Source organism: Vigna radiata, chromosome 7 (assembly GCF_000741045.1).
Source record: "Vigna radiata var. radiata cultivar VC1973A chromosome 7, Vradiata_ver6, whole genome shotgun sequence".
NCBI classification, from domain to species: Eukaryota; Viridiplantae; Streptophyta; class Magnoliopsida; order Fabales; family Fabaceae; genus Vigna; species Vigna radiata.
In genome coordinates this window covers 43,358,410-43,380,890 of record NC_028357.1, presented here as the reverse complement: position 1 = coordinate 43,380,890, position 22,481 = coordinate 43,358,410, and the positions used below count along the sequence as shown (strand labels likewise).

General features: G+C 29.8%; 3 protein-coding genes across 3 annotated transcripts; all 3 read left to right on the top strand.

Moving 5' to 3' along the window:
• Positions 1-4,530: 4,530 nt before the first annotated feature.
• Positions 4,531-7,739, top strand: LOC106766478. Its single transcript, XM_022782801.1, has 8 exons — positions 4,531-4,540; positions 4,765-4,970; positions 5,775-5,959; positions 6,126-6,413; positions 6,497-6,684; positions 6,749-6,839; positions 6,968-7,262; positions 7,345-7,739. The coding sequence occupies exons 1-8, from the start codon at positions 4,531-4,533 to the stop codon at positions 7,681-7,683; spliced, it is 1,602 nt and encodes a 533-aa protein (XP_022638522.1). The 3' UTR covers positions 7,684-7,739.
• Positions 7,740-11,359: 3,620 nt separating this feature from the next.
• LOC106766477 lies at positions 11,360-11,680 on the top strand. The gene has a single exon (XM_014651201.1). It carries the CDS (start codon positions 11,360-11,362, stop codon positions 11,678-11,680), a length of 321 nt encoding a protein of 106 aa, XP_014506687.1.
• Positions 11,681-20,102: 8,422 nt separating this feature from the next.
• On the top strand, positions 20,103-22,131 carry LOC106768644 (putative protein TPRXL). Its single transcript, XM_014653896.2, has one exon. The coding sequence runs from the start codon at positions 20,234-20,236 to the stop codon at positions 20,834-20,836; it is 603 nt and encodes a 200-aa protein (XP_014509382.1). The 5' UTR covers positions 20,103-20,233; the 3' UTR covers positions 20,837-22,131.
• The last annotated feature ends 350 nt before the right edge of the window (positions 22,132-22,481 follow it).

Genomic DNA, 22,481 nt, shown 5'->3' with positions numbered 1-22,481 from the left:
ATAAAATAATAAAAATATTCATATTTTAGTATATTTCAAAAGCAGTATATTGTATTAATTTTAATTTATATAAATAATATATAAAATAATTCTACATTAATACATTTTCTTTTATGGTATACGTGAAGGAGCTTTTAGCTTGACGATGAATTTAAATATATATATATATATATATATATATATATATATTATTTTTATTATGAGTTTTATTTATTAAGATTGTTAGACGTTATCTAGTATGGTTGGACACTCATTTGACAATGAGTTTTAGAGGTCTAGACACTTAGATGGTAGTTTAGTCATGTTGGACGCTCACTTTATAAATAAACACTAAGAGATTTGAAAATTGACACCAAATATATACATTGAACGCCATTATGGTTTCTCTTTTGGGTTATATTTGTAAAATTTTGATTCTCACTTCATTAGCTGTTGGATGAAGCTGAAATTTTGATAAATGGTTCTTTTCTTTAATCGTTGGGATTGTCAATAGAAGTTTGTGGTCAAAGAAATACATCTTGCAGTTTTGATATATTTAATAAAAATATTGTAACTAAATATACTGCTAAGGCGATAGAAAATGAATTATCTATTATGAATATTTCATTTTAATAAATACATACAAATGACATGGTGTGTGATAACTTAATATTATATATGAAAAGGGAGAGGTGTGAAATGTGTGAATGTTGTACATACTTTCATTTATGTACTTCACTTTAGGAATGCTACTATTTTTTATGATGTGTGAAGTGTATTGACGTATAGCAATGAGATATGAGTCCGACTATATAAGGAATTGACATCACTCTTTACTCAAAACCTTAAGGCAATGGGTTAATGCGTCTTTTAACTTTATATAGTGTTCTACTTTCTCATTTCTATCCAATGTGGGACTTGGACTAGCACTTGCATTTCCAACAACATGTAGAGGAGGATACTTAAAGTGAGATTTGAACGACTCAATGATAAATTTAGTGAGAATTAAATCTTACTTTAGTAGGGGATGTGATCCTATCGTGTAATAATTATAACCCTTGAGAGAAAATAGTAAGTATAACTAATGTTTAATCTTAAATTTTATGAAGTTGTGTTTTATGTATGATGGTGTATGAAAAAAACATAAGTGTTTTGAAGATTGGATTATTCTTTTGGTTTTGAACCATTTACTTTGATGTGTAATTGCAATAATATGTATGATGTTTTCATTTTGACTATAATTTAGAAATGACAATATCATTTTAAATTAGTATAACTTATCCTTATGCGATTGTTTGTTGTTATTCTTTTAACGAAGTTATTCTGATAATATAAGAATTGAAGAGAAGCAACACTTATGCTTAAACCGGACATCTAGTAGTTTTAGATATTTAAAAATATAGATATGGTTAAAAATATTTTATACTAGTTTAATTATATTCTTTCAAATTTTAAAATACTCTTTCGAAACTTTTACACATGTGCTTGATAATTCTATATAATAACCTTTTTATAACAATTATTTGCTAAATATCTAAATATTAGGTCGTTACAACACTAAACTAACATATATTAGACTTATTCTTTTAAATCTGTTATATAAGCAGGCATTATAAATTCAAACAACATAAAATTTATTTAAAAAAATTCAAATTTTCACATTATTAATTTGTAAGTCATGTAAAACGTTTCAACTTAATTATTATATAAATATCATAAATAAAGTATGCTTTAACTCGATTTTGCAAATGTATAAATAATTGTGTCCAAAACCTTCTTTAAAACCCATTTTTAATTAATAACAAAATAAGTATAACTGATAAAATGAATCACAACTTATTCACGAGCCAATTCGATGTGATGAAAAGTTGATCCACCAACCCATTTATTTAATTTTATTTTATTAAAATTTAATTTTAATTTTATAAAAAATTATTTATTATTTTTTTATTTGAATAAATTATTTAAGTTTCTTATGTTTAAAAATTAAATAAATAAAATTTGTTTAAATTTAAATTATAAAAATTTGTTATTTTTTTATTAGAAAAATATAATTAAATAAATAAACCTGTAATAGATGGAATACAGGTTTATTTATTTAATTATATTTTTTTATTCGTTTTGACCGTTCTAAAACTAAGAAGATTGAATAAACATGATCAGCAGAATCTCAATTACCATATTTAAAAAAAAAAAAAATGACTACATGTATAGTAATGTATATTACAATCACATGAATTAATAAATCATTTACTTTTATAAATGAGAAAATAAGTTACCTTTTAATGAATAATAATATAATAGTATTAAATACCACTATAAAATAATCAAATAACTTAGACGGTATGAATTCATGATTGATTAATGTTATTTTTTATTTGGAACATCGATAAGTTGAAAATATATTTTATATTATTTTCATAAATTGTAAAAATATAATAATTTATAATTTAATTTATAAACGAAACATATTCTTTTATAATAATTTGAAAATAAAAAATATATTTAACTCAAAACAGTAATTAAAAAATGAGTTTTATAAGACTATTTCACTGTAATAAAAGTGATAAAAAAAAAATTAAAAGTTCATCTTGTAAAAACGTTCAATTATAAGAATAAAAAAAATTCCTTCCTAACTTGAGAGTATATATTTTTTTCAACAACAAAATAAAATACTAATTAGAAAAAAAAAACAGTCTAAAGAAACTCCTAAGTTAGTAAAAAATATATTAAAATTGACGTGGCACAATAAAATCCACTAAAAATACATTAAAGCTTATTACTGTGGATTTTACTATTATTTCATATGACTTTTAAGATTATTGGTTAGCAACTTTTACGGTAATGTAAGGATCCTTACAAGGCCCATATACACTCTATTAGTTTTATTTGGTTTAATGAAAAAACTTATGTTTTTAAGATAGAGTTTTTTTTATTGAGTAAATATTACTATTATATTAGGTGTATATCTATATTTTTCCATCATTAATTATAAGATTAAATAGGTTTATTTTACTAAACTATTTTTAAGGATGTATTTCATCCTTAAAATAAATTTATGGTTTTTTTACTTTATGAAACTAAGGCAAAATAGGAATATAACTTAAACATATATTTTGTTAAAAAAAACTTTTACATAACTTTTCTTAACTTTAAAAACAAAATCCAATTTTTAAAAATAGTTTAGAAAAAAAAAAAATCTAGTTAACCCTTGATTATATACTATACATAAACTTAAAATCACGACCTCCTCTTAAAATTTTGAAGATTTTTTTTTGCAAAGTTCAAAATTATATTTATTAATCTTATTCTTGTGTATATTTTAAATTTTTAACAAATTATACATTAGAGAAGAAGAGAGAGTTAGATAAATAAAAAATGAAAATGACACCCAAAATATTTTAATTTGTTCAACCATTAACTAAAAAAATATATCTCATTTTAATCTATCTCACCGGTAAATCATAAAAAACATGAGATTAGGTTCAACCACTATGATTTGGAGAAACTATGAGCCTTAACCCATCTTCTTAGAAGCCAACATGTCATTTTTTTTTAATCTGTTTATATTTTTATTTTTAACTGTTGAAATATATATATTAAAAGTATTTATTATTTAAATACTTTTTAAGTTTTTAACTTATTAATATTTATAATTGAATGAAGAGAATAATTACTTTTTTTACGTTAAATTATTTAATTATAATTGATAGTTATAACTTAATTGATAAACATTTAATTATCACAACGATGCATATTTATATCTTTTCAATATTATATAAACAATTATTTTTTTTAAATTGTTTTTTATTTAAAAAGTGAGTTAACATGTGAACCTAGTGGACCTCTTACTCAACGGATTGCTATACTAATTGAAATATACTGAAAATGTCAACTCTTCATCGTATTACCGTTGAGTTTGTAATACATCAAACTTGAAAATTACAAATTATTTTATTTAAACTAATTAATATATACATTTTAATCTTAAAAAATTTATACATTTTAAAATATAAAATTATAAACTAACTTGTAGTTACGACTAAATAGATAACGGAAGAAAATAAGCATCGTCTCACTCACACAAAAATTAAAGTACAAAAATCAATTAAAAAACCACAATTAATAAAAATTAAACAAACATGCCCAAATTTATTAACAACTTAAGACTTAATTAAGTATTGTAAATATATATCTTTTATAAAATTTTACCACAATAACCTCTTATACTTTTAATAAATATACAACATTTATTTTCACACATTCATTAATTATTAAGGTAATTTTTGTGAGACCAAATTAAAACAATAATATTTGCTTTTTTATCAAACCTCGCATTTTTTTTTTAAATTAAGTAAAAGATAATATTAATTACTTTTTGGTAATTTATATTCCTGCTCTTTTATTTATTTATTTTTTCTTATTTAGCTTAAGAGGAACTTTACTTTCTCATTTCCAAAAAAAAAATGGTGAAAAGAAATGAGAAATAGATTGTATAAATAAAAGAGAAAAAATGTAGTGGGCTTTTGGTTTTGATAACAGCTTCAAGCAATGCCTATGAGTAGAAGAAGCCACATACATGCACGCCATAGCCATAATCTCTTTACAGTCATGCTCCGCTTCACATCAAACTCCGATCACTTTTTCTTCTTTCTCTTCTTCTGCCTCTTTCTCTTTCTCTTTTCGGCTTCTGCAGCAACACCTTCAGGTTCTTTTCTTCTTTCTTTAAAATCTTATTCTGCTATTATTTTCATTATTTCAATTCAAGATTCTTACTCTTTTCAGATTGCCTTGAAGATGTTGACCAGGAGCGGTACGAGGAGGTGTTGGTGGTGCCGCCATGGACGGCCAGGAGATCAACGTCCGAAGGTGCAAGTCCGAGGAATGGGACTCTGGTGCTTGCTAAGGAGAGAACTCGCCGGCAAGATTGGTTTAACGGTTTTAACCTTTACAAAGGTGGCTGGAATATCAGCAACGCGTCTTATATAACGGTTATCTCTTTTTCTTGCACTGCAATTACTACATTCCACCATTGATAACTCTAACCATGCTCTCCAATTAGTTTCATCTTGACTGGTGTTTGCGTCACGCGCTTTCGCCACGTGTTTTCATGCTTCTCTACTCAATGACGCGTTCAAGCTCCTATTGGTTATTTCAAGTTTTTCGATTTATAGAAAGAGTGTATAACACTTAATTAGTGCTATGTTGTGATTATTTTGGATTACCTATAATTTCCACTTAATCAAAAGGTGTGAAAATTTTGAGTTGTTGATTATGGGATTTTTCTTGGAATATGTAGGATTAAAATATAATCATATTTTTTTGTACAATTTTCTTATTAAGATTGGAATTTCTAATGAGAACTTGATTTTAAAGTTGAGCTTTATTTCACATAGTTATATAAGTGATCCTTCATTTTGATTGAGAATTATAATCTAAGATTTGTCTTTTCTTTCTTTCTTGTTTTTCTTGAAATACAAATACTATCTCAGTTTCAAAATAATTTCCATTTTAATCATTAAAAAGTTTCAAATTGATTGAAGCTTCAACTTTTTTTGATGTAGTGTTAGGTTTAATTTGTACTTAAATAAGTACATACATGATATTTTGTATTTACAGCATATAAAAAATGTATTCAATGAGGCTGAGATAATCTACTAAAATTGATTCACATATTTGTTATTGTTGCATAAAAAAAAATGTTTCACATTTTTTATTCTCTCGTTTTCTTAATTGACAGAAATATTGATGCATAATTTAATTTGCTAACGTGGAATTGTTCTTGGGAGGTGCAGTCAGTTATGTCTACTGCGTTTCCTTTTTTCGTTGTGGCTGCAGTCTGGTTCGTGATTTTTGGAGCTGTTTTACTTATCGGCTGTGCTTGTTGCTGCTGTTGCAACGGAGGAGAGCCAAGCGACTATTCTAAATTTGTCCATTATTTTTCGTTGTTCTTGCTTGTCCTCAGCACCATTACCACAATGTATCTCGCTCCCTTTTCATTCCATCACTCTTTTGTTTTTTCTAATTTTATAGTTCTCAGTCGATTTCAATTAATACTGAAAATTGCTGTTATTATCTCTCTTAGAACAAATATATAAGTCTTGTGATGTGTCTCTGATAAAGCACATTTAATTGTTTACGCTTAGAGGTGGATGCGCTCAGTTGTACTCTGGTCAGGGGAAGATTGATGGAACCACTTCCGAGACACTTGATTACGTTTTGAATCAGGCACAATTCGTGGCTGAAAACCTCAACACCATATCAAATTATTTCGATTCAGCTAAGCACGTTGTGAGGGAGCCTCCTCTGCCACTAGACATAGATCTTGGACCGGACCTTGATGACATCAAATTAAAAATAGACCGTGCTGCTGACACTCTCTCCAACAAGGTTACCGCTAATTCAAAGACCATACGCAAAGCCATAGATGTAGTGTAAGTACATATACTAAGATTTCATTTGGTTTTTTGAAATATTTCTTTTGCTAATCATCAATATTTGTTGTGATCATCTGCAGAAGACTGGCTCTCGTTATTGTTGCTGTTGTTTTGTTCTTTGTTGCATTTCTCCGGCTCTGTATGTTTGAATTTGTCTTATTCTTTTCTGGACCATATGCTAAGTGTTTATCAGATTATATAGGATCTCATTTGGGTTTCGTGTGTATGCAGTCTTTTGTTTACTTGGGTGGAAGTGTCCAGTGTACTCGTAAGTTGAATCAATTTATTTTTCTTCTGGATGTTTAAATCACTGGTGGATTTGCCTTTGACAGTGTTTTCTTGTGGCTGCAGCTTGGTAGTTATTGGATGGATTCTTGTCACTTGTACCTTGGTACTTTGTGCTGCATTTATTTTTGTTCATAAGTAAGTTTATCCTCATGAACTTGTGAGACTGATAAATCAAATTTTATGACTTTTAATATTTCTTATGCATGTATTTGATAGAAAAAAGAAACTGAGTGCATATATTTTTTTTTTTTTTCTAATTACAGTATGACTGGAGATACATGTGTTGCGATGGATGAATGGGTTGTGAACCCCACCGCCCACACTGCACTGGATGACATATTTCCATGCTTGGAGAAAAAAGCTGTACTGGAAACATATTTAAGTAGCAAGATCCTCACATATAAAATCGTTGAAGCATTTGACGAAGTCATTTCCAACTTCACGAACTCAAATACTCAATCAGGCCCCCTCGTCCCTCTTCTCTGCAATCCATTTAATTCAGACCTAACAAGACGCAACTGCTCTTCAGGGGAAGTCACATTCCAAAACGCCACCCAGGTATGAACCAAAACATTCATTCATATATTTTACAGCATGTTAAATTGAAGGCATGTATTTTACAGCATGTCGGAATTTTCAGGTTTGGAAAAACTTTACGTGCAAGGTTTCGTCAAGTGAAAAATGTACGAGTGCAGGTCGTTTGACACAGAGCATTTACACGAAACTGGGAGATGCAGTGAATGTGACGTACGGTTTATTTGAGTATGGGCCATTTTTTGTTGACTTAGTTGACTGCAGTTTTGTTCGGAAAACGTTCAAGGACATTAGCACCCATTATTGTCCACCTCTGCGAAGATATTGTGAACAGGTTTATTTGGGATCAGTTCTGGTTTCTGCAGCAGTAATGCTCTCTTTGATATCTTCGCTCTTCTTTGTCAGAGAGCAGTGGATGTTTCTTCACAACAATGGTGTTCTTTAGTCAGACACAGCAGTTGCTATTTGAGGAAAAAAAAATTCGTGTGTAATAGAAATTTTCCAGACTCGTGTACAAAAGAAAATTATATATGATAGATTAAAACAAATAAATTAATTTTAATTAACTTATTTTATTTAATTGAGACTTTTTCTTAAGGTGTTTTTTTTTGTGATTTAAGTTATAATGAACTAAAGTTTAACAAAGAATAATTGAAATCAATGTCGGCATGTCAAAACAAATTTATAAAAACAAAATAGATTTAACTTTTTCAAGTAGTTTCCGCAGTAGTTAAAGATAAAAAATTAAAAATTATATGAATTTAAAAAAAAAAAATCAACTCGTATTGAACTCATTTTCACCCATTAAATGTTAATTTTTTTTCTCTTGTGGAAAGCTTTAAAAAATAATTTATATAATTTCTCTAACGTTTTATTTTAGATAGTAGTTGAAAAATATGAATTGTCGTCATTAAATTTCGATAATGCATGAAAAATAAGCACAGTAAAAACATAAAGGTTACATTTTTATAAATATGGGAAACTATATAACGATGACTGCTATAGAAACATAGTTGTATATATGTTAAAAACTACAATAAATAGTTGCAGAGATATGCTGTTATGTCGCATACCATTCCTTTTCCATTTTCTTCTTTTTGATATCGTAAGAATCTCTCTTTTTCTCTTTTTGGTAAGTTATCTTTATATATCAATAGATGAAATTAATGTGTATTAGTTTTACATTAATTATTTTCATCCTAAAAAATATGAATTTGAATATTTTTTATGCTAATTAGTTATTTAAGAATTAGAGTATAAAGAAAGATGCTTACAAACTTAATTTGCATCAAGTATTATACGTCAACAAAGATACATACCACATCAATCAATTATTTAGCATAATTCCACGTCAAAATCATTATTTTTTTCAATTATTGTTCATTATTTCTGGTATCACCATCTAATTCCTATTACCTTGTTGTCACCAATCTAAGTAAAATTTAGTTTTTTTTTTGTCTATAAATATTTGAAGTTTTCTTTTTTTTTTTGGAAGTTCTTATAAATTCATGAATGTAAGTTTAAGACATACTTGAATAAACTCACATAGTAATGCAATATAACCATAAGTCACATGTTTAAGGACAAATTCAAGTCAAATATGTTAAACATGATATAGAGTTATGTATGAAGCAGCTTCATTAATTGAAATTGATTTTAGCCATGATGAATTGTCATCAATCACGTTTTATACTTTGTTGTTAACTATGAAATTAAAATCAAATATATGATTTATTGAACTTTGGTATAATAGAGTTAATTTACATTAATTAGGATGGATGAATAATTGATTGTTACTTATGACAATGGGTGAAGCAAGTGTATGTTTGTTTAGTCCAAGCTCATTTTCGAAATAAAATTTTATGTTCATTCACATTCCCATCCGATAACAAAGGTGTACATGTGTTCATACTTACAATGACTCTCTTACACTTTCAAATGGTAATTAAATAACTTTTATAAAATAAACAAGTAAAACAAAACAAAAGAAACATAATACTATCAAGGATTTAACGTAAAAAAGAACACACATATTTTATGGGTTTATATTATTGAACATTTAAAAATGAGACAATTAAATACTCAAATGTGAAAAAAATAAACAATAAATTAAAATATTAAAAAAGAATAAAAATAATTAAATGTATATAAAAATTATTTCACTTAATGAATTAATGAAATTGAAGTTTGTGTTTTATGACATACACTATATCACTTAAACAAAATTCATACAAAGAAAAAAAAATGTTTAATTAAAATTGTAATAGAGAAAAAATATACCTTATAGATTTGAATGAATTTTGTGAATATTATACCGTTTAAACAACATTTAAAGAAAGAATAAAAAATAGAGTAATAAATCAAAAGAAAAATATTTTTCAAATAAAACAAAAATAAAGAAAAAATAATAAAGATAAATTTTTAGATTATAATAATTTAAAATAGAGATGTATGAACGAGACAAATATACACATATTTACCTTCAAATCTAATTTGAAAAGTAAATATTACAATATCCATGTTCAACCAGATCTTGTTTTTGTCAAGGTCAAGATACATATAAATATCATATACACGGAAGGACGAGTTTGCTATTTATGATTTCTATTAATTATGAATATTTTTATACATATCTTTTGGGTTTGTTATTTAGAATTTATTTGATTTTTATACAACTACTATTGTTTTTCATATCTGTACCACTTTTATTTTATGCCATTCAGCAATGGATCACTCTTAACCTAAAAAAATTGCCTTTCTATCATAACATGATTTAAAATGTTTTTATTCTTAAAAATAGCCTTTTTCTTTATTCCAATATTGTTGATGGGTTCATGCTTTTTCTTTACTACGTTTGAAACTCTAAGAACACAAGTTCTATCACTAGCCAGTAAGTAGGGGTAGTTGGGGAATTATCAGTTTATGGAGGTGTAGAAAATAAGAAGGGGGTTGCAGGAAGGAAAGCCCCACTTCTTTCTGGGGTAGTATGGGCTTGATCCAACGATGATTTTATCTCGAATATGGATTGGCCCTACAAGTTGAAAAAAAAATGTAATAAAAGACGAATTGTCTTGTTTGCTTTGAACCTCTATAATGACTTTCCTTTACTTAAAGGACAATATTATCCTTATAACACTTTGATTAAATATTCTTTTTATCTCATTATGTTTTTCCAATTTCCTTTCAGGGTCTTATTTTAAAAAAAAAAGTAATATAATATCTTCCATCAAATTAATAGAAAGAAGCCTTGATCACATAAATAGTGTCATTTAAAAAAAGTATATTTTTGCATTATTTTGTATTGAGTTTTAAATTTTTAATATTTTAAAAAAAATCATACCAAAAATCGATGAGAACATTAGGGACAATATTCTTATTCCATTCTAAAAAGACAGTTACAAAAAATAGGTAAAAACAGTATAATATGGACCTGTTCTTCATCTTCTCCTGCAAGAAAGAAGACCAGTCCACTTAATTTGACCAAAAAGTCCTTTTAATTGACTCAGCATACTTAATGATTGATTGAACCATCCACCATTGCTTCCTAATCAACGACTTCTTCAACCCACCACAAACACTAATTTCTCCTTCCAAAAATATCTCTCTTCAACAATATACTATTTATTTATAATTATGAAATTATCCTCGATATTTAAAACACCAATTTTCATGATAAGCTATTTAATATAATATCTCGTTCAATTTTAATTCTTTAAACTAACAAAATATCAGAAACGAGGTTAAGTCGTTTAATTTTGAAAATCCAATAGAAATGAAATCGGTTGGGTGAACATTGAAACTTGTTAATAATATTTTGTTATGTAACAAAATATTACAGAATGATTTGAGATGAAAACATATCCATAGTTGTAATTACATTTAATAAGGTTGTAATTTACAACCACCTGTTTGGAACCTTAACCATGAGGAAGAATTGTTGCATGAGAAGAGAAAGACGGAATTGTCCTTCTTCCAAGGAGAGTGGTTGGTTGCCCTATAAAACTGGTGAAGGAAGAGAAGAATCTCCACCCAAACACAAGGCCATAAATCACTTTCCCTCTTTTTTTTTTTGTCCTTAAAACCATTCCTAACTTGTTTCTTTTTTTTCTTCCCTTTCTTCAATGGCATCAAACACTGTCTTCACATCATCAAGGTCCCAACATTCCCACCCCAACCAGCTCACGCGCACCTGCTCCTGCTCACCCACCACGCACCCTGGCTCCTTCCGCTGCACCAAGCACAAGAAGCCACCCCGAGCCATGCCTCGGACCCCTAACCATTCCGACCTTTCCATGGCTGCAAAAGCCAATTCCTTGAAGGCTGTTCTCTTGCAAATGCTTAGGCCCTCCAGCCATGACCTTCACAAGAGGAAGAGTTTCCAACCAAGGCCAACTAGGTTTTCCCTCATGAACGCCGACACCGCTGCGGTTGCCGTTAGCTGATCACATTCCACCCGTTTCCTCTGACGTACATGTAACATTTTAATCAAGGTTTTGGTCGCCGTGTCGTCTCTCATTCTGTAATTTATGTAACTGTATATACCACATTCTTTATTCTCTGTTCTCTTTGTAACGGAAGCAATACTCTACTAGATTTTCTGTTATCAACTTGCACATAATAATATCATTCTTTCTATTTTCTTCCCCTTCTCATTTCAACTTTATCAAATAATATTATTATTAAGGTGAATTATCACGATTTTATACTTATAAGTGGATGAAAAAAAATATATATTTAAATTATTTTAAGTTTTGATTTTAATTGTGAAGGAATTGGATGTGGTAGAAATACTTGTTTTTCATTTGGCTTCTTCCGTAATTCTTTCCCACATAAATCTCACTCTCATTCAACAAACGAAGTATCCTAGTTGAGAAAACAAAAACGAAACAGAGCATAAAAACAACAGAACATAACGCGACATTGACTACAGATATATCTATATTAAATTTTAATATTAAATATGTTTATGTTGGTAATGTGATGGTAGATAAGATCATAATTAGTATATTAAATTGGACTGATGAGCTAACATTATTGGTGAAACTTGAAACCTAATTCCCTTTCTTCCACACAGAATAGACGTCACTTCCAGGGACGGTGACTTGGCCCTGTTAAATCCAAATTATTCACATCCAAATCAAACAGAAGCAGATGCAGGCCATTGTTTTTTACAAAAAAAATTAGATAAGATCAAGGACTTTGGTATATAACTATTATATATACATATAATTATATATATATATATATATATATATATATATATATATATATATATATATATAGTATCTATGCCAACTTGCACTGAGCGCTAATTTATATCCATTTGAAATAAATTTCCATATATCTGAGATTGTCAATGAGTAGGGTAAAAGGTGGTTTTGATTTTAACACTGGATTGAGAAGATCGAAAGTTAAGTAATGTAAATTAGTTCATTTATTATATACAGGTTAAAATATTAGTACACGTAGAAACACATTCAACATCTTTAGTGTATAAAAGAGTCATTGTAAAATGAAAAGGACATTTTTTTAACCTTTTTTTAGAGACTTTCAAATGTTTCAAGAAGTTTCACAATCATACAACTAAAATATATTAACTTGATTAGATTGGTGGTTGAGAAATAAGTTCACATTAATGGGTACAAGAGTGTAGGAAAGCGGTGAACGAAGGTATTGAAATAATTTTAAACTAAAAAAGGGTATTTAATTTAATAATCATCTTTCTTTCACATCTTGACCGTGATCAACACGTAAATTTATAAACGAAAAATTGATATACCAACACGTATGATGGATACAAAATGTCATTTAATTAAATAATTTAATTTTACACGTACTTCTAAATTTAATAATATTATTTTTCATTAGTTATATTATAGATGAAAATTGAAGATGAGTAGGATAAGCCGAAGCAAGTTGAGCTTGAGCTGGGAAAAGATAACTGCTAGCCGCAACATATCTCTTTCCACCAATAATTGGACCCAAAGAAGTTCCCAATTTCTTGCTTCTGCCACTCCACGCCACCATTGTTGAAAACAAAAACCACACGATTCTATCTCATTTATCATTTCAAAATTCTTCTTATCAATATCTTAATATATTAATTATATGATTTACATAAAGCGAAATCATCGATGGTACATTTTTCTAATTTACCACGCGTAACTATTAATGAGCAGTGATGGTGCATGTTCATCACTAATAATTTCTGATTTGTTGAATTAATACTTGCTTGCTGGTAATTGTTGTAGACATCTCTACGCGTTAGTCAATGTTGTATTGAACAATTCATAGGAGCAACAGCGTGACATAGCATTCTTTCATTTCAGACAAATAAGATGGGTTTCGCGACTTTGTCTTTCCCCTACGTACTATATGTGGAAGTCCCACATCGATTAAAGATAAGGCCAATTTATAATATATAAGTGGAGTGCAGACCTTACCTTACAAAGACGGTTTTGTAAAATTGAATTAGGCCTAAAACCTTAGAACCCACTTCTAACACTATATACTCTTGGAGTGAAAAGACATGATAGAATCGAATGTCTCATCGAATAACCTTTTGCATAATTAAGGTGAAGATAATTCTTCAAAATATAACCTTCTGGTAACACTATAGTAAATGTTTGACATGCTACCGACACTGATTTGCGAAACTGTGTTCTGATAAAATACTAGAACAACACGAATGAGGAAGATTTGCATTGTAAAGGATGCCGTAGATCACAATAATACTGTGTGTTTTCAGAGAAGGGTTGACCCTCTCTCACTGTTACAAATCGTATCGTTTAAGATAATGGTTTTTTGTTTTTCATAATGTCTATATCTAACCTTATTTCTCAATTCGAACACGGAAGATAATTAAAGCGTCTCATTTATCACACGATTAAATGATCTTGGACATCGTGTTTGAATTTTTAGAATTTCTGGATAAGAAAGTGCTTAAAAAATATTACTATTAATAATTTAATTTCCTTTTAAATCAAACCATTAACTGTATTATGTCTCTTGTACGAGTGTATGACATCTTTGAATATATCACGTAACGTGTGTTTTATTTTATAATGTTTTGTTTCACGGCATCTTCATACTCAAAACTAAAAATTGACCTAATTTTATATCTTGGTTGTTTGGCTAATAAAGGCGTAATGTGACTGTTGAAAGCCAACCACATTAATAGGAGGCCTCGGTATTCAGGAGTTGTCGTTTTTGTATATAGTATTTTTGTTTGGTTTTTATTTTGAGAATGTTCCAAAATGAAGAATAGGGCATAAGATATGAGTGGAAGGGAAGTTTCAGTGTGATGCAGCTGGCTAGAGTTGATATAAATATATATATATATATATATATATATAATTTATCCCTCTTTAGCCAACTTTAACATGGCTTTCACCAATCTGTATAAGGACAATAATATTTTAACAACTCTTTTTTAACAATTTTTTTACAACAGAACACGTATTACTATTTTTTTGGTCTATTTGAATTTATTCTAAAAAAATATTTAAAACAGACCAATCAAAAACTGTCACGTATGCGTTGTCAAAAAGTTGTCAAAAGATAATTGTTAAAAAGACTTTTTTCTCTGCGTAAATAAGAGTATCCATGACCCATGTGTCCACTATATCAAAACCTTATTTTAGTGGATGAGGTTTGATTTTGCCTGGAGAGGGTCCTCTAGTTTGGTTTATGTGCTAAGGATTGTTCAAACATATGGCTATTTCGATCGGTCGAATTAATTCTTGGAAGTTCGATTCCATCCAAAATTCAGAACTCCACACAAGATGGCCATTTAAAATAAGACGAAATTTCACCAAAGAAATTCAAGATAGTGATGTAGATTTTTAGGAATAAGGATATCTACAAACGTAACATCCTTAATTAGGAAGTTTTTCTCTCCTTGTTCGGGTTTTCTGCTAAGTAAAAGTTTGGCTCCATACGCCCATAATGTTCTAGAGTAATTAATTATTTAATTGTGTAGAAATACAAAAGACAAAAAATATATAAATAAAAACCTAAAAGAGTATACCATGAACCAACCATAAACTCTCTTAAATGATCATGGTTACCGAAAAACATCATAAATGATGAATATTAATGAATAAAGAAAGAAGGACGATATTATATAAATCAATGTTTTTTTTTTTTCTTTTTGGAATTCAAAACGCAGCATAAAAAATCATTCACTCAAAGCATGATAGACAAAATTCATGTAAGCCCATACACAAAATAACATGTAAGATTATCATCTTAACATTATTCAATTTTACAATGGAAAAATAGAAAAATAACATTAATTTTTTTAAGATAAATAAATCGCGTTAAATATGTTTACTATAGATTTTTTTTTTTGGCCCTAAACCAATAAAAACTGTTTAGTGGCGAGTTTATAAAATATAAATATATAAAAAATATTTTACATTTTGTATTGATTCAATAGTAATTTTTTTCCCTGTATTTGTAGTAATTATTTAATTTTTTTATTATATTTAACTAAACTCGATTTCTATACTTTTCTAAAAAAGACCCAAAGCTGTATTTTTGTTACATCAATATTAATGTTATTTTTCTTTTTTTTCTTGAGATTGAAAAATAAAAAATAAAAAATAAGTAAATGATAGTATTATCTTATATCGGCTCGTCATCTTTAAATTACTATAACCCTAATCTGATACAGTAAAGAGGATCATATTAAGTAAAAAATAAGCAGAGAAAAATCATTCAATTATTGTTATAGATATATAGAAAATAATACTATTAAATCTATTTTATTTTTAAAATGTTTTAGTTCAAAATTTAAGTGTGTGAGAACAGGTTTCTCATATTAAAGTTGTATTGTGTTCATAAATAAATTTTCTTTAGATTTTTTTAAGGAGGAAATCTAAAATATCAAAAAACAACTTATTCGCCTATTTTCCTTGAACTTAATTTTTGGTAAGTGAAGACCTTTTGAAATTTCCATTAAGTATCTTTTTCTAAATCTATATAGATGGACTTAGAGATTATCAATAATTCCGTTACAAAATGACTTAACCACTCTAATTAGGATTCTAGGTTTTAAATATCATCAAGTTGTGAGAAGTGAATTAAGAATCATGATGGGATTATTTCTGACCTATTTAATTATAACAGTAGCAGCCCCATCCTATTAAGTAAAAACTTTTTCAAAAAGTGTTGTTTGACATTTTGATATTTAGCTATAGATATATGTCATAAAAATTATTTATAAACCAATTAAAACTTATATATGAAAAATAAAGTACCGACGACAAAAAAATGTTTAATTTTATTTTAAACTTTAAAAGTACCAACTATAAACAAAAAAAAATGTTTTAAAAATACAACAATAATAGAAAAAAAAAAGGAATAATTTGTTTATTAATCTCCTCACACTTTTTATCCTATTTATCTGTCTCAATTTTAGAAAAAACATTCCTTTTCATTTTTAGTTTTAGAATTTCAATAAGATGTTGGTGTTTTTTTTTTCTATTATATTTTAGTCTTTACAGTTAATAACTTCTAAATAATTTATACAGAAGAGATCATAATTTATTATGCATAGTAATCTTTAAAAACATATAAAAATAATATACAACATCAAATCCAATAATAGTACTTTATGATGTTAAAGAATATTCATTTTGATCAAAATGTGGGGTCAAAGAGACATCCATATTTGGGAACAAATCAAAGTTTTCTACTGGGTGTAGTATACAAAATTGCAAATCAAGTAATAATATTATCATATAGTGACAGACATACATGGATATTAACTTAAATACATAGTTGTTAATTTCTTAAAAGTATATCAGATTATGTTTCGGTAGGATTTTTCTGGGACCGAAAGCACTAATTTCGATGACACAATTTCGTTTCCTTCTGATGTAAGATCTCCAATTGCCTGGTGTAGGAAGACCCTCTGTCCTCAGCAAGTGGATGCTTAGAACGGAGAGAGGGTGAAACTCAATCAAGTGTGAGAGTATGAGTGTGAGTATCAGCGTAGAGTATGCTAAATTGTGCGTACCTTGCTTGGAAGCTTTTGTTCTTTATTTATAGGCTTTGGATTAATATAACAAAACAAAATATAAACAGAATGAAATATAAACAAACTTACCTGAAATATCTCTGTTGAGATATTATTTGATATTCGAGATATATATGATATTATATGATACTGTGTGTTCCTTTATTCTCGTTTGTGACACAATGGGCCTTGAGCCCATTAAAGCTGGATCAGTTTAATAATTCGACCCATTTAACTGGTGGGCTTGACCGGTCGGTATAACCGGTCGTCAGAGATATACTACCGTACATCATCCCCCAAGTCCAAAGGAAGGACGAGGCTTTAGCCTGGCGTGACTGTAGGACTTTGATGAGTGTTGGGAAGGATAGTGGCCGAGCGGTGTGGATTAACTGCGTCTTTTGCGTTTGATGACCGTTCGTATTGATTGGGGTTCTAGTGGTAGGTGAACCGACATGGGTAGTTTTGCAAGTGTAATCTAAACGACGCAAGCACGTCGTCGTTTAACTTTTGAACATAAAAGTGGATTTTCCCGCGTTACGGTAGTGGTAGAGTCGCCAAATTAGAGCCGTTAGATCTCAGGCATCCAACGGCGTAGGTCGTGTGACGGTTTCGTAACCTCCACGCTTTTAAAAAGTTAATGATTTGGAAATGAACTGTCATTTCATCACTGTTTTCAGCGTTTGCCTTCAGAAGCCTTTGCCCTGCCCAAGTACTCTGCATTGTTTTGGCTTCCATTTCCAGGTAACAATGGCTTCTTTTCCCACTGTCCATACTCTGTCTGATAGCGATAATAGGAATCGTAATAATCCGTCGTCGTCTTGCCGTAGAGCCGTTATTAAGTGGCGACAACTTGATGGCTTTGAAAATATGGGCGAAGCCGCCTGGCCGCAGTAAGCAAGGCCAACGCCACTTTCTCCACCTGTGAATATCGTTCTTTGGCTCCCTGCAAGGTTCTGCTAACAAAATAGATGAGTTTAAATATCGGTGTTTCCTGTATAAGGGCGGCACTTACCGAATTCTGTTTATATTTTGTTTTGTTATATTAATCCAAAGCCTATAAATAAAGAACAAAAGCTTCCAAGTAAGGTACGCACAGTTTAGCATACTCTACGCTGATACTCACAATCATACTCTCACACTTGATTGAGTTTCACCCTCTCTCTGTTCTAAGCATCCACTTGCTGAGGACAGAGGGTCTTCCTACATCGACATCTAACTTGATCGTCGGAGTGCCTTTACAGGTACCCCGGCAAAGATCGAAGTTTGACGGACGGTCTGAAGAATGGACGGCGAAGGCAATTGGAGATCTTGCATCAGAAGGAAGCGGAATTGTGTCATCGAGGTTAGTGCTTTCGGTCCCAGAAAAATCCTACCGAAACATATTATATTGTTACGAGTGTTTGATATTTAATATAAGTTTGTGGGTTTTATATTGTTACATTAATTTATTTTTTTTAATTTTTAGCTTAACACAAAGTTTTATAGAATTCACACTTTTTATTAATATTTTACTTAGTTATTGTCAAAAATATATTTTTTAAGATAAAATGTTTTTTTTTTTTTACTTTTATAGAAGTCTTATTTTTATATTATGTCAGTATATATTAATTACAATATCATATGAAATTCAGATGTTAATCTTATAATTGACTCATGCAATTAAGACGTTAAAAATATTACTATTTATTATTTGATAATATTTCCAGGTTTAAAAAAACTTTCAAATTAGAAATAAGAGAGAGAAAGATAAATTATGAAAAAAATAATTATGTAAAAAATTTTAGAATTAAGTGTTGCCGTTCTTCTAATAAAAGTCTATTTTTCCTTAATCTTGTTTAATTAGTTATTTGTTAATATTGTTTAAATAATTAAAGAAAATTTTTTATTTTTTAATTACTCTTAACTAAATATAACTAACTATTTTAACTGTATTTTTTTTCTAAAATTTAAATTCATATTATCAGCGAGAAATTTGAAATTAAAATATAATAACCAATTTACATTTGAATTTTAAAATTAAAAAATACAGCAATAACAGAATTTTCATTTAAAATTCAAAATAAAAAAAATTGTAAAATGAAGGTTCTTTTATGAACTTTTTCAATATTTCTTAACAACTTCCACATAATAATAAAATTTGAAATATTTCATAAAATAATAATTAGTTAATTAAATATTGACATCATTAATAAACTCATAATAAATTAAATAATAAAATATTGAAAATAATATTTATATAAAATTTAAAATTACAATAGACTTATATGAAAATATAAATTTATTTATCAGGAACAATTGTCAAGTTAATATCTGTTATTTGAGATGATATTTATTTTGAATGATAATAAAAATAAAATTGGGTGGTTTTAAAAATATTGGGCGTTGGCATTGACATATCAGAATACTAGTAAAGGAATAAAAAAAGAATGAGAAGGGTAGTTTAGTGACTTACAAGTGACAGTAGTACGTGGGAGAAGGATAGAGAATTAGGAGACGTGTCAGTAGAATTAAAACGGTTCAATATTTTTTTGTCGTCTGCTGCCCATAGCTTTCTCAAACTTAAAGCGGTTCCATTGCAATTCCGAGGGCTCTTCTACACTTTTGGTTAACTAACCCAACCCCAAACCGCTTTTGGTTAACCGCTCTTCTACACTATTCTTCACTTTTTTTGCTGTTCCATCCTTCTCCTCTCTTTTCAATTCAAAACAACAATAATCAGGGACTACAACACAATTCCACAAAGTTAATATCCCAAACTCAAAATTTCGTCAACCTTTGCCTACGCCAAACAAACACATGTCTACCTATTGCTCTTCTTCAAAATTCTATATATACATGCCTCGAGTAAAGCTAGGTTTGCCAAACCGAAGAGCCGAACCCGGCCTTTAGGGAGAAAAAAAAAAAAAAAACTCCCATACTTCTTCACTTTCCTTTTTCCCTCACTCGCGATTTTTTCTCTGAAACAGAAAAAATGGCGGCAGCTTCTAGAAAATCAAGAAACGCAGTAATTGGATCCCTCTCATCTACTCCCAGATTCTACAACTCTCACTTTCGCTCTTCCTCCTCCTCTTCTTCACCCTCAGGTTTTGCATCTTCCACTTCCAGCTTCTCTTCTCCTTCAACCACCTTTTTAAACCGCTCTTCTTCTCCCACTCGTGTCAACCTCTGCGGTTCCTCCGCTCCCTCCTTGCGGTTCTCCCTCGACCACCGCTCCGTCTCCCCGAACCGCTCCATCGCGGTCGCGCCGCGAGCCGCCGCGTCCAGACAGGGGAGTATTAACCCGCACCAGCCGAAGCGGACGTGCATGTGCTCGCCTACGACGCACCCTGGCTCCTTCCGCTGCAGCCTCCACAAGAAGAGCCACGCGCCGGCGCCGTACTCCCCGAATCGCCTCAACGCGCGCAGATCGGCGATGACGAACTCGCTCGTGAGAATTCGCGGAGTTGAGGGAGATCTCGTCAAACGAGCTCTCGCAGCGTTGATTCGACCTTCCTCGCACCAGCAGAGACGGCGTGGGGACTTTCATCCGAGGCCGAGCAGGCTCTCAGTCATGACAAAAGCAGAGGACCTTTGAATCTAACGTCGCTTTGGTTTTGTCTACCTTCATTATTCCGGGCCACGACGGCAGGGGCGACGGATCCTGTCGCGCTGGCTCGGGATCTGACGGATTTCAAAATCTAACGAAAATTGATTATGTGCTTGGTCTGTGTGCGTGTGTATCTGTGTACATAATACAGAACTTATATTAATCAGTTGCAGCCATTGATGGCCATTCGTGGAGCTTCTGGACCTAATTTTGAGGAAAATGATTTTGATTCAAAATTTAAAACAAACAACCAATCCTAAATTAAAACTGAATACTGGATCCAGTCTAAACTTTGTCTTTCAATTTTTTTTCCGGTTCACTATAGATCCTCTGTTTTCTTTTTTGTTGTAAAAGTTTTTAACACTTCCGGTGACGTGACGTTTGTCATAAACTTTTCCGTGGTATTCGCTTGTCACTTCTTCGTTTCAGCCTTGTGTATTTTTATCAACTAGGTCTTTTTTGAAACTGCTTGTTTTCTCTCCTCTTTTCAGTTTACTGTTCTGTATGCGTTTTCTTGGTTGGTGTGAATACGTATTAATACGTATTAATGTTTTTCCGTTATGAGTTTATTTGTTTATTTATATTTATGTTGTTTTAATGCTTGGTGATTTGATATTAAATAATTGTTTGTTTTGCAGGGAATATATTTTGGGTGGCTAGTGGGGAAGGCAAGAAGGAAGAAGAAGATAACGCATAACGGGACTGAGTTGGGTCCAAGAACAGGATAAAGTTATGTGGAGAGTTTGGTGTGATTATAAAACACATAATCTTTATCCTGAATAGAATGAATGATTGACTCACTGTATCCCATTGCATGCCAGTGGCTGGATGAAATGATGAAGGGCAATGGCGTGAATATATTTGTGGAATGTGACGTCCGGCACAAGAATTGGAGTAGAAAATGACTTGACCCTCAAAAAAAGAAAAACGTTATGGGATGGATATTTCTAATGGTAAAGTAAAACATTACTATGCAATTGCATACTTTCAAAAAAGCATAAAAGCAAATTTATGTGATTTTACACTATAGTTTTGAATTCTGTTTAAGATCAATTTTGAAACTGTATAATTAAAAGTTAATGTTTTTTATTTATTTTTTTTAAATTAGTTCTCTTTAAAGAAAATCTCCTTAAACTTTTCCTATGGGTAAAGAATTTTATGCACAATTTTTTTTAGTAAATATAGAATGGTTTTCATTCTTTAATCTCTTGGATTGTTTGTTTAGAGAAGATATTGGTGGTTGAAGGGGTTGATCTTTATGAATATAATGAGATTTGATTCGATTTTAAAAGTGTCAAAGAAAATTTTCTTTAGCTTAAAAATATCGGTTTTGGGTTGCGTGTTGCTTAAGACGTTGAGCACTGGAACCATCAGATGACAACATTATCATTATTCCTTTTATATATATATGTATGATGTCTAACTAATATGTTTGTAAGAAAATTAAAGCATGGGGTAGAAAGGAAAGAAGAAGAAAAGATACATCAATAAATACATACACTTAGAATAATCTACTACAAAATAAAAACTAGTTTGGAAAGAAAATGAGAAGAGATATATAAAGGAGAATTATCCTAAAATGCTAAACAGAAAAATAATAAGAAACTAAGTCCATTTTGAATTGAGTGTAGTT